Source organism: Leuciscus leuciscus (assembly GCF_965113295.1).
Source record: "Leuciscus leuciscus genome assembly, chromosome: 4".
In the NCBI taxonomy this organism is placed as follows: domain Eukaryota; kingdom Metazoa; phylum Chordata; class Actinopteri; order Cypriniformes; family Leuciscidae; genus Leuciscus; species Leuciscus leuciscus.
Genome location: NC_138728.1, coordinates 52158428 through 52178830, shown reverse-complemented (window position 1 = coordinate 52178830; position 20403 = coordinate 52158428). Strand labels below are relative to the sequence as shown.

At 39.3% G+C, this 20403-nt stretch overlaps 1 protein-coding gene across 1 annotated transcript; it reads left to right on the top strand.

Annotated features, from left to right (window-relative positions):
* Positions 1–96: 96 nt before the first annotated feature.
* On the top strand, positions 97–11955 carry LOC309497019 (uncharacterized protein). The gene is made up of 3 exons (XM_082167271.1): positions 97–177; positions 899–1055; positions 9843–11955. The coding sequence occupies exons 2-3, from the start codon at positions 971–973 to the stop codon at positions 10970–10972; spliced, it is 1215 nt and encodes a 404-aa protein (XP_082023397.1). The 5' UTR covers positions 97–177; positions 899–970; the 3' UTR covers positions 10973–11955.
* Positions 11956–20403: the final 8448 nt, after the last annotated feature.

Here is a 20403-nt window from a genome sequence, read left to right as displayed (position 1 = left end):
TTTAATCACCCTGCAACTGGTGATCTGCTCTCCGTTACAGAATCCTTTATCTTATCATTTGAATGTGTTTTCTGTATGTGAATTTCTATTTAATGTTAACAGGACTTTTATTTTGGTGTGGTGACATGATGTCATAAGGCTGCGCCGCTCCTGCAGCTGTGATTATGCTGAAGAAAGGTTTGTGTTTTTAATCATCTAAAGTGTTTAAATCAATACAACCCGTCAGTACAATTATATAGAGAACCTTGAAATGAATTATTTTTAATGTAAAATTATAATGTATCTAATAAAATTAATGAACCGTTTTTTTATTTTTTTTTATCAGTGAAGCACATCCACAAATGAGTAACAGTAAAGGTTCCTAAGCTCCCTATAGTTCCCAATATTGTGAATCAGTTCATCATAAACACGCTGTTTGCTCTCTGGCAAGTAATGTTAGAGAAAGAGATTTTCAAAACCAATTGAGATTCAATTGAATCAAATAATGTAGAGTTTGGAAGCACTTGATTCACAGCATGTAAATGCAACAAGAACAACAACACAAACATATGGAGTGACAACTTCTACAAATCAACTGACAATGTTTTCATCACAGTGTAATCCATTAAATATAGTCTACAAATCAAAACATACATGTGAATTATAAAAGCCTAAATATGAATTGCCTGTATATTCTCTGTTCCTTTAATTTGTAGTGCTAGTTTTGAGTAGTAATGTCAAATCTGATTCATTTCCACGAAACGGTTCTTTTGGACAGTTCGTTTCAAAAAACGATTAATCTGTTCCTTACGTCATCAAGAAATGATGGCAGTAGATCTGACTGAGATCAGAGATTGACTGACTCGGAGATTTAGTTTTAAGTGTTTTTCTTTCTGTTAATTATTCTCCTCTTAAACAGGACAGAGTGTCCAAACACACAGAACAACTCCTGGTGAAGCGACTGAGATCCACGTGACACACTATTATAAAGATGGCTTTTATTAAAGAAGAGAGTGAAGACGTGAAGATTGAAGAAACATTCAGAGTCCAACATGAAGATACTGAGACACAAACAGGTTGGTTTAATTCTCAAAGTTGAACTCAGTCATTTGATCCTTATTGAAATGTCCAGCTCTACAGAAATGAATGAGTGTCCTAATTAAAGTGGTTTTATTTGACATGGAGCAGGTCGCCTCATGTGGACAGACATGTTGAGATCACATGACCAGACAAACAGTGCCTTCAACCTGAGAAGATCTGACTTTGTTCGTTATTATGACATGACTAAAAGTAATACAGATATAGCCCAAGCAACTATTGTGTGTAAAACCCAATAAATACTTAATAATTGAAACCATTAATTTATATAACTTATGTATGCAGTGGTATGTTACAGACACATTTATTTATCATAAATAATGTTTTTTTGCAAAGCACATGGAAGCTAACCATATTCAATATTCAGAGCCTCATAAAATTCAGAGGGAGAAAAACACAAGTTTTATGTTGTTTAGTAGGTGAAACGATACCTTTATTATGAAGAACGACATGACAGCCAGTTATAACTTTTAATAACTTTATTTTCCTGAACACCAGTACAGTAACAAGTCAAGTCACCTTTATTTATATAGTACTTATACAACAGAAATTGTTTCAAAGCAGCTTCACCTTAAAGGGGAAATGAAGCAGTCAATCAAGTTTACATGATTTACAAAATGGATTTCCACTATAATCAACAATTATATAAGAAACATGACAAATGTAAACGTATAAAAGAAAAAAGAAAAAACGTTATATCTTTCGCGGCCAGGGCGCCGCCATTGTGCAGTATTCTAACATGTGACGTCACGGGGTTGGTTGGCTTTAAAGGCTCTGGGCTGAGTTCAGTAAAACGCAGTGAAAGACATAAAACTTAACATTAAACTACGCATAAAAAGCGTTCATCTGCTATCATATTATCATGTCAAACCTCTCATACATGTTTGCATCACACTGGCTCGTTAACAAGATGCATGTGCTGGTCGAACCAGCGAACAACTAACGTTAGTACAGTCATTGTTAGCTAACAGCTGTAAGCATGAACTAGCTAAATAACGCTAACTTACAGTTTAGCTAGTGAAGTTTATTAGTACCAGACAACAAGACGACGTCTAACGTTATGTTAACAAACTGCACATGCACACTGTAGATGTTTGTGAAAACATTTTTTATTCAATATAATGTTTTACATTTTACAGACATGTTACAAACTATTTACAGGCTATTTGCTAACGTTATAGCTTGTGTGTGTGTGTGTGTGTGTGTGTGTGTGTGTGTGGACTACTCTTCAATCCTTGGCTCACTGAAATGACAAAATAAAAAATCCGTCTTCCTGCTTCATTCTGTAACATACAGATATCTGTATTATGCTATTGTTTTTGATTCTGTAACATACAGATCTGTATTATGCTATTGTTTTTGATAGTGTTATACATTTCTTACAGATAATCACGATGATCATTGCGTTTGTCTTACCGAATGTGGTATCTTCCTGTCAGCAATTACAGTTTTTCTAGAAGCTTTTTTTTTTATTAATGCCGACAGTAAAATGTTGCCAGATATTGCTACGAAAAACAAGCAACAATTTTTTAATTTTTTTTAATAATCCGAAATAAGTTCAAAGCTTGTGTTTTGGAAATAAGATTAATATATCACGAACCCTAACATGCAACTTTCCACTTTAATAACTTCCTAAAGTGTGACATTAAATCAGAAAAACAAGTCCAGAAGACTACTGCCACCATTAGGTGGATCTGGCAACACTGGATCGCACCCGCGCCCTCACAACGCGCTCTCAAGCCCCGTTCACTGCGCTAGATTCTCGCAGCAAAATGAATTGCAAACACTCATATGAGGTGGTTTAAACGGCTAATTAATCATTCAGAGAGCTTGAAATTTTATTTTTGAATGTAAAAAAATGACCGAGGTCCGGACCTCGGTGACCTCATAGCTGGCTACGGCCATGTATCACCGGCTGTTCGACATAGTGACGTACCACTGCTCGGTTCCCACGCCGTATCGACTCAAATGCATAAGCAATGGGACACACGGGCTCAACAGGTCTTTCAAGTTCGTCTTCCTCCATTTCAAATCAATTGCGTATTCAGTCCGGTCCAGTAACGCTTCACTCTCTTCACTCACCAGCGGAACCAACCAACCCCGTTACGTAGGCTGTGACGTCACTCCAAAATGGCGACTCGCTAGCTAGATAGATAGCTAGAAATTACGGAAATAATTTAGTCATATCTGTGGTTTTAACAACTTTTTAAAATACAATTTTTGGCAAGGTGATTTTTCTAATATATGTAGCTGTAACCGATGTTAGGGCCGAGGGACAATTACCACACTCCGGAGGAGCAGACACCAGAGGCAGACAACAGGATGACTTTTAAAGGTAGGTCTTTTATTAATTTAAAAGAATAAAAACAGTGCTGAGAATATTCGTGGCTGGAACCCGGTTGGGGAAGAGGAACTGGGGGGGAAATATTCCTCTTCTCTACTGGCTCGTGGGTGGGACAATGGCTTCTTCTCGTCTTTTCGACTCGTCAGAAAGGTGCTTATGGGACAGACAGAAATTTCTTCTCGTTTCCTTGACTCGTCGAAATGTACCTGTAGGACGGACCGAGGCTTCTCGCCTTCAGCTTTCCCCACGGACAGAGCAGGTAAGTATTCGGCTCGTGAAGATGTTCTTAGGACAGCCGATCGAATAACAGCAGCTTCCTCACCTCTTCGGAGGGACAGACAGTGACGGTGCTCAGCCTCGGCTTGGGGACGTGTTCATGGAACAGCCGATCGAATGACAGCAGCTTCCTCACCTCTTCTCTTCGGAGGGACAGACAGTGACGGTGCTCAGACTCGGCTTGGGGACGTGTTCATGGAACAGCCGATCGAATGACAGCAGCTTTCTCACCTCTTCGGAGGGACAGACAGTGACGGTGCTCAGACTCGGCTTGGGGACGTGTTCATGGAACAGCCGATCGAATGACAGCAGCTTCCTCACCTCTTCGGAGGGACAGACAGTGACGATGCTCAGACTCGGCTTGGGGACGTGTTCATGGAACAGCCGATCGAATGACAGCAGCTTCCTCACCTCTTCGGAGGGACAGACAGTGACGGTGCTCAAACTCGGCTTGGGGACGTGTTCATGGAACAGGCGATCGAATGACAGCAGCTTCCTCACCTCTTCGGAGGGACAGACAGTGACGGTGCTCAGACTCGGCTTGGGGACGTGTTCATGGAACAGCCGATCGAATGACAGCAGCTTCCTCACCTCTTCGGAGGGACAGACAGTAACGGTGGATCAGGCAATAACAAGTGAGACAGGACTGTGGTAATTTACCCGCCTTTACTCTCGTTCCGTGCGTAGCAGAGCGGCGTTGTTGGGAGAGTTCGTGAGACTGGACTTTCGTGGACGTGAGAGACAGTGCTCGGGGAGTGTGGTACTCGGGGTGCGTTGAGCTCTTTCCTCCCACCATACACTCAAGTGGGAACCTGGACACAGCTTTAGGCAGATCAATTTGAAAGAATCTTCACAGTCATAAGTCAATATTCATCCATCAAAGTTTCAGAGGAAACGCAGTCGTTTGATCTCACCACACTTGTGCATAAATCACTCTTATAAATCTTCACACGTGTGCGCTTCACTCTTTCAGACACTGCAAACTCACTTCATCTCCACAGTGATTAATCAACTCGTTTCTCTTCTCTCTGTAGGGTGGATGACTCGAGGAATAATGTTTTCAGAAGATCAGCATGAACACATCAACGATCCTCCCAGCTGTTTCAGTTACTACGCTTCGTTCTGTCAACAAGATCACACACACTGCCCGCAAACAAAGGTTAGTTGCACACTGGTGATGGTCAATCTTCAAATGTGGTTTTCTCAACGGGTAATAAATGGAAGGGTGCACTTAACTTTTCCTCGGTGAGTCACTCAACATCCTGCAGTGGTTTTCTCTCTCACTTACTTCATTGCGTTGCTGTCTGTGGTTTCTTCAGAAAACTCACTAAATGAGCATGCCTCAGGGAATCTCACAGTAGAACTCCGATCCGGCATTAAACCTTCAGCCTTCTTATTTCACCACCGTTGTCAGAACACACACTGCTGCCTGCCCGTCCTCCACACTGCTCAAACACTCCGTTTTTATGCTCCTTTTCCTGAGCACATGCTTCAATGAAGCGCAGCTGATTTGATTCAGCTGGCGCTCGTTATGGCCAACACTCAACAGAGCCAGAATTAGAACCAATGAGGAATCTTTTTGGATTTGCCAGGTTTTCACCCGGTGACATAGCTACTACCAGTGCCAAAACATGGACGTTTCATTTCCCCTTTAACCCTCGGGGGTCTGAAGGGGGGGCGCACACCGGACGAGAAGCACAGGCTGAACATTGAAGGTTGACATGTTCATGTTTGTTCGTCTGGTGTCGATTACACTGTACATCAAGCTCAATGATGACTCCACTACAGGACCTTGGAAGATTGAGAATGCTGCTTTCACCACTTGGTTGAGGGCTGGATACCTCCCTGTTTTCATCACCACTCCACCACATTTCTCCCTGCTTGTACGTGGTAGGGGTTTCATCAACTAGTCGACTAGCCGATTAGTCGACTGTCACAACCACTAGTCGGCGCTGTCGGCCCTAATCGACTAGTCGGAAAACAAAATGGCGTCAGGCGCTGAGGTACCTATGTGTCCAAAACGGTCAAGGTCATGGAGTGCAGTGTCGCATTTGGTGCAATATAGATGGACACGCAAAACGGGACACATTCAGAATTAATAAACATTTAGTAAACTACAGAACAGCGCGAGTGGGAAATGGCGCACCTCACACGGGCGGGGCTACGAGAACGGACACTGCACTGGTGATATAAAACGCACACACACAGGTCTGTTAACTTAAGCGATACTTTTAAGGTTGTCTAATATTTTTCTGACTAACAAATTACTGACACAGTAGGCTAAAGGGTAGATTTAAAAAAAGAAAAACTAAATTTAAATAAAGAAAAAACTAAATTTAAATAAAGAAAAAACGAAATTTAGGCTAAATAAAACAAATGAAATTTAGGCTAAATAAAACAAATGAAATTTAAATAAAGAAAAAACGAAATTTAAATAAAGAAAAAACGAAATTTAAAAAAGGAAAAACGAAATTTAAATAAAGAAAAAACGAAATTTAAATAAAGAAAAACGAAATTAAGTTAAATTAAAAACGAGATTAATTTAAATTAAAAACGAGATTAATTTAGATTGATAATAACGGGTAAAAAGACTAATACATTTTGTTTCTATTATTCTATTTTCCACAATGTCAAAGCAACGCAGCTTAACCGAAAACACAAGCTCAGGCATGCACTTCGGTCCATACATACAATACTGTTCTGCACTCTAACGGTTCGAGCCGCGCCTGAATCGCGTGTCTCACGCAGGCAGTGTGCAAACTCCGACCTGTTAAGCTGAGACGCTCACGCCACGCAGCCAGTGTGTCGCAGGTGATACAAAAATATAGTGGTTCAGTATAACCTACATCAAACTTGTATCGGCCTATATGCTTAAATGATATTTGCTTAAAGATGCAATGAAAAATGCACAGTTAAAACTATATGCAAAAAATATGTCGTGATGTTGACAATGTTATTGTCTGAGGCGTTCGCTGATGCGCGTGGTGTGGCAGTTCATAACAAGAATGTTTTAATTACAAGAATGTTTTAAATGAATGCTGCTGTTTTTGTATTAACACAAGAATAACTGATGAATTTATTTATTATGTTATTTCTGAATTTCATTTCCAATAATTCACCAGAACTCCTTCCTCTGTCTTCCTTAACAATGCTCAATGCGTTAATGCGTCAATTTAATGAATAAATAATTTAACGACTAGTCGACTAGTCGTCGACTGTTCTGCAAAACTAGTCGACTAGCAAAAATCAGTAGTTGTGAAACCCCTAGTACGTGGCCAGACCGGGATCCACATTTTGATGTGATGTGCATCACCTCAGTAGACCTCAGGTGTTCCTCCACAACCTCCTCCAGATCTTCATGGTAGTAGTTAACTAGCAGTCTTGTTGCTGTTACTGGTGGGCTCATCTAAGTTACTAGAAAATGATCTCTTCCTCAGGTTGTTAAACATTCTCTCTGAAAAGATCCTTCCCAAGCCAAAGATAATCTTGTATGTTGCAGTTGTGTGTGATTAATTAAATTAATTCCCTATTATCACTGTAAAGCTGCTTTGAAACAGTCTGTATTGTTAAAAGCGCCATATAAATGAAGGATATATATATATATTAGGGCTGGGAATCGATTAAAACAAATTAACTAATTAATTGCACAATTTGCTGTAATTAATTGCATTTCCCCCAAGCTTGTAATCATCAATATTTAAACTTAGAATCACCTAATTAAATTAAACAACACAGGAAAAAAAGGAACAGAAAATAGCCCTATATTAAAATAATATTAAACATCAATATATCAATATATTATTCTTTTTCGATAATCAATCAACATAATCAATTTAACTTTTTTTTTTACTAATTATCAAAATAAAATATAGTCATACAAAGCTATTATTACCAGAGCATGTGATCAGAGCAGGTCATTTTACCATTGTTGCCCAGCATGGCTATACCAGCTCAGCCAACAGAAGTCTACTACAGAGAAATTTCATGTTATTTGAGCGGACTTTGATTTTCCAGTGCATGATCGGTACATGATTGGGCCGTTAATGACAGAGCAGAACATTGAGAAAAGAGCGCAGCAGCGCGCCGACACACACACACACACACACACACACACAATGGAGAGCGCGGCGTGGAAAAGTCATGAAACCTGCACGAGAATGAAACCTGATCGCCGAACATGGAGGGGCGGGACGGCATATTTTCGGCCTTTATAATAGCACGCACAACAGGAAGTCATAAAAACGAGCCAAAAAAAAAAAGTGCTGCGTCAATTGCGTTATTTTTTTAACGCGTTAAACATCTCAAATTAATCACAAAGATTAATGCGTTAATTCTCCCAGCCCATGTATATATATATGCAGTTGCAATCAGAAATATTCAACCTCCTCTCCTCAAAATACATTATAGTGATGTTGATGACAGATGACAAAAAAAAAATATATATTATTCAGTATTATTGCAGTATTATTCAACTCAGCTTCAGTACGTTGTGGAGCATACTTTAGCCTTTTATAATTTCTAACAAGTGTTTTCGGTAAGTTTTCTTACACCTCTCGATCGGAATCTTTTGCTCAGTGATGTTTGATGGCTTCCGTGCTGCAACTGCCTTCTTTAAATCCCACCAAAGATTTTCAATTGGATTTGAATCTGGTGACTGAGAAGGCCATTTCTAGGACGTTCCAGCTTAGGATTATTGTCTTGCTGGAAAGTCCAATGATCACCAAGGTTTAATTTGTCAACAGAAGGCATCACGTTCCTCTTTAAAATGGCCTGGTATTTCTGGGAATCCATGATGCCAGGTACACCATCAATATTGCCAGTTCCTGCCGCAGAAAAACAGCCCGACGTCATCAATGACCCACCTCCATGCTTGACCGTGGGGATGATATTCCTCTGGTCATAAGCTGGCCTTTTGCATGCCAGACATACCGCTGATCCAAACAGTTCCAGTTTGGTTTGGTCAGTCCATAGAACTGTCTCCCAAAACTCTGTAGTCTTATCCAAATTCCTCCTGGCATATTTTAGTCGACTTCACAGCTGAAGCAAATGAAGGATCATTATAGAGTTCCCAAAGGCTCAATTATGTTTCAACTTCACTTTAGGCCATAAAAACTTTCAGAAAGCTTTAACAACAATATTATATATGGGTTGAATAATTGTGACTGAGCAAGATATACGGTTTCACACAAATACTACATTATGCATTTTCTGTGTTGATTTTATTTATCACGCAACTCATCAAGAAGCCATCCAATGCAGAATCTTGCTCTTTGAAAAAACTTAAATCCTTTTTAAATCTTTAGGGGGTTGAATATTTCTGATTGCAACTGTATATGGAAGCATTTTGCAGTTTCTTGTTGAGTAAAATTTACATTTTTGATTATATGGTTTCCATTGCAGGTTTGGTCTTAAATGTCATATAAGGTGGTATTAAAAAGGTCTTAAAAAGTCTTACATTTAACTTGTTTATATCTCTAGACACCCAGATAACAGTACATATGCTAAGATCTAAAACCTTAGTCATCCCATCATTTATATCATTATCTTTAATATAACCGGACAAAACTTCACTACTCTAAGTTAGCAGTGTAAAACTGAGTATTGTTGTCATAACAGTGAATGACAATGTCCCTTAGGGGAAGCATAAACAATGAGATAAACATATTTTAATATACAAGTAGTAGAAATCTTACAGATTGGACCTAAACCATGTTAATTCTTGTCCACATAATTATCAATCTATCAGAGAACGTTGTGGTCTCTGTTGTCAAAAGATCAAATTAACTTTAGTTTCTGTGCTATGATGGGGCTTAAATTCTGACTGAAATATTGTTTTTCTGCAAAACCGAGCATAGTTGAGAGGACAATATTGTATTCTAACATTTTGGGATTGATCTATAGTAAACCAATTACTCTGGGTCAAGTGATAAGGGGTTTGATAACTTGGACTACAGCTTTTTTTTTATGTTCTAAAGAAAGTGAAGAGATTGTGAGATTACTCTTTCAGTAGCTTAGTGTATATCGGATCTAGCATACAAGTTGTTGGTTTTTATCTTGGTGCTTTATTGTGGTTTTGATTTCTGTTGCTTTGTGCCATTAAACGGGAGTTCAATTGTTTTTTCTTTCTTTTTTCTTTTTTTTTTAGAACTGATGGTGCTGAAAGAGGAGAGTCAACAACTGAATGAAATTAAAGAGGAAAATCAATTTGAGAAACATCATGATTTAATGACTGGAGAGAAGCTTTTCACGTGCCGTCAGTGCGGAAAGAGTTTTAAACATAAAAAAACTCTTCATTACCACATGAGAATCCACACTGGAGAGAACCTGTTAACATGTGATCAGTGTGAAAAGAGCTTCACAATAGAACTAAACTTCAGGTGTCACATGAACAGTCACACTGGAGAGAAACCGTTCACATGTAATCAGTGTGGAAAGAGTTTCGCTCATATCAGTAACCTCTGCGTTCACAAGAGAGTTCACACTGGAGAGAAGCCTTACACATGCCAACAGTGTGGGAAGAGCTTCACACAAAAAGGAACTCTTAAGACTCACATGAAAAGTCACACTGGAGAGAAGCCTTACACATGCCAACAGTGTGGGAAGAGCTTCACACAAAAAGGAACTCTTAAGACTCACATGAAAAGTCACACAGAAGAAAAGCCTTTCATCTGCCTACAGTGTGGAAAGAGTTTCACAACAGAACTAAACCTTAGGTGTCACATGGAAAGTCACACTGGAGAGAAACCGTGCACATGTCATCAGTGTGGAAAGAGTTTTGCTCATAGCGGTAGCCTCAGCATTCACATGAGACTTCACACTGGAGAGAAGCCTTACGCATGCCAACAGTGTGGAAAGAGTTTCTATCAAAAAGCAAACCTTGAAAAACACATGAGAGTCCATACTAGAGAAAAGCCTTTCACCTGTCAACAGTGTGGAAAGAGTTTCACGCTAAAACAAAATCTTGCAGTCCACATGAGAATCCATACTGGAGAGAGGCCGTTCAAATGTGATCTGTGCAGAAAGAGCTACACAACAGAACAAAACCTTAGGTGTCACATGAACAGTCACACTGGAGAGAAGCCGTTCACATGTCATCAGTGTGGAAAGAGTTTCACTTATAACACTAGCCTCTGCGTTCACATGAGACTTCACACTGGAGAGAAGCCTTACACCTGCAAACTGTGTGGGAAGAACTTCTCACAAAAAGGAAATCTTAGGACTCACATGAGAAAACACACAGGAGGGAAGCCATTCATATGTTTTGAAAATGATTAACATGTAAAGAAACCAACATGACGATTCTCACAAGGGTTATATATGTCATAAGTGTGGAAAGAGTTTCACAGTTAAAGTAAACCTTTAATCTTGCATCAGAAAATGTGTATCTGTGTGAAATTAATTCAACTTTGACACCGCAGCTGAATATGACCACTTCGTGATAACTCCAGTATCCACACCTGACCTCTTATTATGGTTTCAAATATTAAGCGGTTGCGGTAGACGCCCTCTCATTTCAATCATATGTAGGCGGTACTCCCTTTCATATATTGATACCTTAGAATCAAAATATTAGTTAAGCTTCTATCTTGCTGGTAAATGCCACAATGTATCTGTAAAATCACAAACTGATTGAAATAATGAGTGTTAAACTGGATTATATATCCAGATCCGGTTCAGGATCATCTTTTCCACTGACTCGGTTCCATTGCGGGTTCCTGGCTTGTGTCCATTTTTTAACTCTGTCATATTGTCTTCGTTTTTCAAGGAAAGCCATTACCAAAATTAACGTTAGATATTTCTTTATAGCCACTGAAGACTCAAATCTCATCATTTAAAATTGTTTTTAGTATTATTATTACTTTTTATTAATATTCATAATCAGTAGTATTATGTATCTGTTTTATACTTTTTGTATACATTCATAATCATTTGTAATCACTTTATGAAGATGTGGGAGAGACTTTGGGAGACTTTGAGTGTGTGCTGGAGAGACTGAAATGTGTATGCAGTGTTTTCCACAAGCATAGCATAAGGATATACATTCCAACGTTAATGGAAACCATATGTTCCTCTGGTAATGTATGTGTTCCTATGGTGATGTAGTTTTTTTCCCTTGGTTAGCAGTATAAAAATTGAGCTCTTTTGTCCGAAATCAGGAAGAGATGGCAAGGCTGCTGAATGTAGACATCTGTTTGGTCCATTGTCTCTTCCTCCTAGGTCTTATATAAAATAAATAAACATGAGAGATCTTTTGGCAAAATCACTGATGTCTGTTTCCATGAAATCAACCAACAGGGGAAAGCAAGATTTTTAAATCTACAATTTGGCGTCACGAACAGGATAGCATATCCAGGCATTTATCTCAGTCATTGCAGGTAAAAAAAAATGTTTCTTATAAAATAGTTCTAAGTCTGCCTGATGATTAGAGACAGTGACTGAAACTGCTTAAAAGAATTGTGTGATTTCAAGTACCAGTTGTTTTGCCAATGAATATAAGACATCGTGTAATAAAAATAATAATAATAAAAAAATCCATTTAATTTGGCTTATTTAAGTTTCTCTGAAAAGTAAACCTCTAAAACTATTTGATATGCTGGGATGGAGATGGATCTTTTTTTTTTGAAAAAATAGTCAAAAAATTGGGAGAATTAGCTGTAAGACGGTTAAGCTAGAAAATTTTGCTTGGTTATGACTGTTTGGTGGTTGGGGATATGGCGAGACTGCAAAAACGATGGCAGAGTAATCTCTAAAATATATCCAACACACAGAAGATTCGTTCTCAGAAGGAGAAGTGAAACACAAGCAATACTTGATTGACAGGAGCGGTTAAACGTGGTGAGTCTGCAAAAACGATGGCAGAATAAACTCTAAAACATTGAAACACGCTGGAGTAATACAAGTATAAAGGCGCCGTTGTAACTAGCTAGGATCATGTGCATCCTGATTTTGACCATAATGCTGTTCAAATATTTGAGAATATCTGATCGAGTAAGCTTAACCTGTTATGCTTCACCAGTGCCTGGACGCACAGAAGCGTTTTTTATTTTTTTATTGTCAAAGTTACTATCAGATTTAATGTTATTATCTTGACAAACTATACATCATTAAAAAGATAAAAGACTCAAGTTTCAGTATTTGACCACTATTGTATTCTGAGAAACTTATAGTGTCATTTATGTCTTAATTTGTGTCAGGAGTTATGAAATGAAAAAATTTGTCGCTACCTTTAATATGAATTATGAGCGTCAGCCGCTCCCATTCAGAAAAAAACTCCTGTGCTGTCGTCATGACAGCGCTTAACAAAACAACGGCCCTCAGGGCTTTTAGCTCAAAAATGTGCAGATTTGGAGAAATATTGATAGATTCTCATAGGTTTACATCAGATTTCTATAGACAGGAATAATATTTATTGAATTTATGCCCAAATGCGTCGATGTAATAATTATGAGCGCTGGATACTCTGATGTACTGTGTTTTCAATCCATACCAGCAGCCTGACGGCGCCCTATGCACAGTATAGTCCATATATGGACCACATGAAGAAGTGCCATCATCATGTGACATTCCAGGAAGTCCCTGACACATACAAAGCTAACAGAGATCGTTGTAACATGCAAATAAAGTAGTTTTTAAGACAATAATAATAATAATAATAATAATTAATAATTCATTACATTTATATAGCGCTTTTCTCAGCACTCAAAGCGCTTTACATAGAAGGGGGGAATCTCCTCAACCACCACCAATGTGCAGCATCCACTTGGATGATGCGACGGCAGCCATATTGCGCCAGAACGCCCACCACACACCAGCTTACTGGTGGAGAGGAGAGACAGTGATGAGGCCAATCAGTATATGAGGATGATTAGGAGGCAATGATCGACAGAGGCCAAGGGGCAAATTTGGCCAGGATGCCGGGGTTACACCCCTACTCTTTCGAAAGACATCCTGGGATTTTTAATGACCACAGAGAGTCAGGACCTCGGTTTAACGTCTCATCCGAAGGACGGTGCTCTTTGACAGTATAGTGTCCCCGTCACTATACTGGGGCATTAGGACCCACACAGACCACAGGGTGAGCACCCCCTGCTGGCCTCACTAACACCTCTTCCAGCAGCAACCTGTTTTTTCTCAGGAGGTCTCCCATCCAGGTACTAACCAGGCTCAGCCCTGCTTAGCTTCAGTGGGCAACCGGTCTTGGGCTACAGGGTGACATGGCTGCTGACTGTCAGTTGCAAACATGACAATAAACATGTTTGCAATGATATTTGATTTACCTGTGTTCTTCGAGCCATGCCAGGTATTTTCATAATAATAGATTATATTTATAATGTAATGCTAATCGATATAGACTTCATGATCGTGCAGAATACTATAAAATAATGGGCCCTATCTTGCACCCAGCGCAATTGACTTTGTACACCGACGCATGTATCATTCCTATTTTGCACCCGCGCAAAGCGGACTTTTCCCTCCACAGAAGCACGTCGGTTAACTAAGAAATACACTTGCGCTCCCAGGGGCGGTTCAGCGCAAAGAGGAGGCGTGTTCCGGGGCAAACGTTCCCTCATGCTATTTTGAAGGTTTAGAAAACAATTGCGCCACTAACCAGGAAAAAATTGTTTAAAGTCAGTGGCGCTTTGCGCATGTTATTCAAATGCTATTTTAACCCTCTGAGGTCTGAGCTGTTTTCTGGCCCTGGAGGTGTTCTGACATGCTCTGACATTTGTGCTTATTTCTGTTACTTGTGACATTGTCATGGCTAAAGTCTTATTACACTGTATTTAGCACAAATTCTGCTACAATAATATATCAGCAGCATGTGTGTAAAAGTTTGTAGTTTTGAGATAATGACATTTATGCGTGGTTTGTGAAAATACCAAAAAAAATTGTCACTGAAATAAGGCCATGAAACCCATACTGATTATTTCACAAGACTTTTGAAAATTGTATGACGTAGCCTAGAATATTTGCTCCAAAACTATGTGAAAATCACCCTGACTGCTCATTCAGATAAGACAATATATTGATTTAAAGTTTCTAAGACGTGTTTTGTGTGAGAAAGCCATATGCGAAGAGGCGTGATCATCTCATGAATATGTAAGCCTTCAACACCTGAGAAAGACAAAGACACTCCCCTAACTGCCCTATTAGGAGCTATCAGGCCCTGTCATTCAGAGCAACCTTGCACAAAGAATGAGGAGATTTAAAAAAGAATGGCTTTTAGATTGTTTGGATTTATTTACAACACAACATAATCCAAAAATGCACAACAAATGACAAAAGAGCACATTGAAAACAATGATCCAAAGACAGAGACCTTTGTGCCATTCCTAAAAACATTGTACATACCTTTCATTTCCAAGGTGTTTGATTTTCACTTTACCATGTTCATGTACAGAGACTCATGTGAATGTTGAAGTCAGCAGGACTCAGTTGCATCTGGTCCCTGAAAGAAAAGAAAAAAAGTGAACATACTGGTATCAAGAGAAACTAGGCCTGCACGATTTTGGGAATACATTTTAGATTTTTCTGTTTAAAATTGCTTTTTAAAATTCACAGAATACACACACACACAAATGTTTCCAACAATATATAATATAATGAACACCATGTTTGTTGTGCCTTGTAGGCATAAGCTATGTGCAGTACTGCATAAAATAATTATAACAATAACCTATAGCAGCCTATAAATCTTCCAAAAGATTTCAGTAACAATGCTAGAGAAAAATATATTGATTATCTTATGTTACTTCAAATGTTTCCATTTGTTATGATGATATGAAATGAGATAATAGTAAAAACATAAAGCCTAATGTTTGGTGCATTTTTCCTTTAAAATGCGATCGTGCTCCAAAATATGATACATTCAAACCCACAGCGTGCTCCAAAATATGATACATTCAAACGCGACCGAGCTCCAAAATATGATACATTCAAACGGGATCGCGCTCCAAATTATGATACATTCAAACGCGATCGCGCTCCAAAATATGATACATTCAAACGCGATCGCGCTCCAAAATATTAAACATTATGGTTATACATATCTATGTTTGAGCAGATATCCACAAACAGTATTTAACAGTAAACACGGGTCTAAATAGTATAATATTCACCATATATCTAGCAACAGTTCAACTGCAATGTGAAGTTTATGCAACAATACCATAAACTAATAAGTACGAATTTCTTACCTTACATCTTTCTTGTCTTCAAATCGCGTTCTTCTTCTTCTGAGTTAAATCCAATGTAAGCTCAGACGTGTCTTCCAAACTCGACGAAAAGCAGAGACTTGTGAAGTTTTTTGGTGTTTTGTGTTTGAGGTAACGAGGGCGTTCGCTTTCCATGTGGACGATTTGCATGTGAATCACTTTTGCGCGAGTGGGCGTGGTCGAATTAAAAGTAATTAGCAAGCGTTTGAGATACTGGACATCCTGTTGGTTTTATACAAATTACTTAAACAGAGAATATTTGTTTTCAGTTTGAATCCGATCATTTAAAAGTACACACTTAAATGTGTATAAAGGTATATGGCTCATAAATGTGTGACAAGTATTCGCTGAGTTTTGTTTCAGTTTATAGACGTGCTCAAGAAAAAAAACCGCGACGGAGAGGCAGAACGCACACCCTGTTTATTTTCTTTATTTTACAAAAGCACAATGTTTTGATTTGATTGTAAGTGGACACATACAAAAGTAGAAATATCACAGATTCTTTTTTTATATTTCTTTTTTCTGTATGACCATAAATGACGGAGTAATTTAAGTTTATTGTAGAGTTGAGCCGGATACTCTGCTAAAATGAATATCCGGTACGGATAAAGCACTTTTGTCGAGTACGAGTATTATACGAGTAATACGAGTCAATATCTGTGCTCGGATAAAAAAATAAAAAAATAACATCCTCGGCTGTGAACCGCTCCTGGCACGCGCTGGCAAATCCGCCGTTATAATAGGAATCCGCTTTAGAACAAGCGCGCCTGCTCTTAAAGGGAATGTGAGATGTCGCTCTGATTGGTTTATTTCACGTTACGCCCAAACCACCCCTATGAATAATGAAGCTACTTCAGACCAACCCCTTTTAGATTAGCACCGGGCGCAAGACGCATTTATCCCACCGGGAAAATAGCAACAGCGCCGGAGATCCGCCCACAAAGTTACTTGCGCTTTGCGCTTGACGCTTGCATTTCAGATCGTTAAAATAGGGCCCAATATATATGATTTTTTTATCTGAAGCCAAATTAGATCACAGAAGATTATTTAAAACACTCAACTTGCGTTATAAAGTAAGTTTGGAGCACAAACATGGTTTTAATCTCATTAATGGTCATGTATTGATGGTGTGCTAAGCTAACATGCTAGCTAGCCCTAGGTGCACCTGCCACCTAGCAGTTATTCTTTTATGATTTTTTTTCTAAATAGGAATGCTTACTGAAATGTTTCTTTATTCCAGAAGGGCATTTGATACGGTTTCAAATGTGAAGTGAGAACTTTGATAAAAGAAATTAGGGATTTAAACCCTATGAATAGCCTGTGAATAGCCAGTCGTTAGTAACTATAATGCAGACTAAAGAAATGCATATTTAGAGCCATAAACAGGCTGGAGAGGTGTGAATGTGTGCATGGGGAGACTGAGACTGAATGGGGCTCGTTTGCACCATAAAACAATAGAGACAGTAGACTGAATGCTGGATGCTTAGAAGATGACTAAACATCAGTTGCATTTTAGAGTCTAATCAAAATAAAGTCATATGACATGATCTTGAAAAACATTTAACTAAATACAGAGTGTTAGACTCTCAGATCATCAGATTTTAAATATAACATGGTCAGACATGTGGCTTTAGCTGCAGTGCATTTCTAAATTGATACAATGCCAATTTCAATTTTATTTTCATGAAGATGTTTCATTTCAATTGTTATTAACTTTACAAAAAATTAAAGATATTTATAAAAAAAAATCATTATGACAATAATTAATTCTACATTTACAATAAACTGCCAGGTGTCAGCTTTCAAATGAGATCATACTTGTGCTTTTAGTACAAAGGGTTCATGAACTGTATCTGTTTCAGTTTGGGTATGCCATTTCTGGGGATTTTTCAAAAGTGGGGTTGCAGCTTAACAGGTTAAAGGAGAAAAATACAAAGAGATTAATCTAAGATAAACCAGGGAAAAAGAAAGAGGAAAGAAGAGAAAGTTAACTGGAAAAAAAAAAATACTGAAAAACATTGGAGTTAATTTTTCTTTATTTTTTTACTTTTGTTCTGTGAGAGAGAAGCAGGGGTAGCAGTAGCCCCTCCTGAGAATTCACTCTAAACACACACACATACAGTTGGAGAGTGAAGCAGCCCCTCCCTTCGGAATTTCCTTCACACACATACACTCACCTAAAGGATTATTAGGAACACCTGTTCAATTTCTCATTAATGCAATTATCTAATCAACCAATCACATGGCAGTTGCTTCAATGCATTTAGGGGTGTGGTCCTGGTCAAGACAATCTCCTGAACTCCAAACTGAATGTCAGAATGGGAAAGAAAGGTGATTTAAGCAATTTTGAGCGTGGCATGGTTGTTGGTGCCAGACGGGCCGGTCTGAGTATTTCACAATCTGCTCAGTTACTGGGATTTTCACGCATAACCATTTCTAGGGTTTAGAAAGAATGGTGTGAAAAGGGAAAAACATCCAGTATGCGGCAGTCCTGTGGGCGAAAATGCCTTGTTGATGCTAGAGGTCAGAGGAGAATGGGCCGACTGATTCAAGCTGATAGAAGAGCAACTTTGACTGAAATAACCACTCGTTACAACCGAGGTATGCAGAAAAGCATTTGTGAAGCCACAACACGCGGATGGGCTACAACAGCAGAAGACCCCACCGGGTACCACTCATCTCCACTACAAATAGGAAAAAGAGGCTACAATTTGCACGAGCTCACCAAAATTGGACAGTTGAAGACTGGAAAAATGTTGCCTGGTCTGATGAGTCTCGATTTCTGTTGAGACATTCAGATGGTAGAGTCAGAATTTGGCGTAAACAGAATGAGAACATGGATCCATCATGCCTTGTTACCACTGTACAGGCTGGTGGTGGTGGTGTAATGGTGTGGGGGATGTTTTCTTGGCACACTTTAGGCCCCTTAGTGCCAATTGGGCATCGTTTAAATGCCACGGCCTACCTGAGCATTGTTTCTGACCATGTCCATCCCTTTATGACCACCATGTACCCATCCTCTGATGGCTACTTCCAGCAGGATAATGCACCATGTCACAAAGATCGAATCATTTCAAATTGGTTTCTTGAACATGACAATGAGTTCACTGTACTAAAATGGCCCCCACAGTCACCAGATCTCAACCCAATAGAGCATCTTTGGGATGTGGTGGAACGGGAGCTTCGTGCCCTGGATGTGCATCCCACAAATCTCCATCAACTGCAAGATGCTATCCTATCAATATGGGCCAACATTTCTAAAGAATGCTTTCAGCACCTTGTTGAATCAATGCCACGTAGAATTAAGGCAGTTCTTAAGGCGAAAGGGGGTCAAACACAGTATTAGTATGGTGTTCCTAATAATCCTTTAGGTGAGTGTATATACCTTCACACACACATATACTGTAATTTGGAAAGAGAGGGAGAGAGAAGCAGGGCAGTTCAGTCAGCAGCCATGTCACCCTGTAGCCCAAGACCGGTTGCCCACTGAAGCTAAGCAGGGCTGAGCCTGGTTAGTACCTGGATGGGAGACCTCCTGAGAAAACCAAGTTTCTGCTGGAAGAGGTGTTAGTGAGGCCAGCAGGGGGCGCTCACCCTGTGGTCTGTGTGGGTCCTAACGCCCCAGTATAGTGATGGGGACACTATACTGTCAAAGAGCACCGTCCTTCGGATGAGACGTTAAACCGAGGTCCTGACTCTCTGTGGTCATTAAAAATCCCAGGATGTCTTTCGAAAGAGTAGGGGTGTAACCCCGGTGTCCTGGCCAAATTTGCCCCTTGGCCTCTGTCCATCATGGCCACCTAATCATCCCCATATACTGATTGGCTTCATCGCTCTGTCTCCTCTCCACCAGTAAGCTGGTGTGTGGTGGGCGTTCTGGCGCAATATGGCTGCCGTCGCATCATCCAAGTGGATGCTGCACATTGGTGGTGGTTGAGGAGATTCCCCCCTTCTATGTAAAGCGCTTTGAGTGTCGAGAAAAGCGCTATATAAATGTAATGAATTATTATTATTATTATTATTAGTTCTGAGAATACTCACATACACACACACATCCCTGCTGTTCTGAGCAGCACAAAGTGACAAATACTTAACAAAATGGCAGAAAGTGGCTGTAATAGCAGAACAATATCTGATTGGTACCTGGAAAGGAAGAGCAAGAAACAAGCTAAGCTTTTGAAAAAAAGGACTGGATATTAATGCATCTATGGATGTGCAGTTAAGCTGGTTCGAGTCCCAAAAAGACGAGATAAAATCAAAAGTATTCCCAAAACTGGCAGCTCATTGGATTGTGAAACAAGGTGGAATTTGTTGTGATATAAATGGTGGTCCAGTTCCAGTCCTCAAATTGAAGCATTTAACAAGTTGAACAAAACCATGTCTATTAAATGTTCAGATGGAGAAAATACAACCAGTGATGATTCGTTTGATCCAGATTGGACAAATATAATAACTGAAGCTGAAAGGAAATATTCACAAGCACCAGTGAAA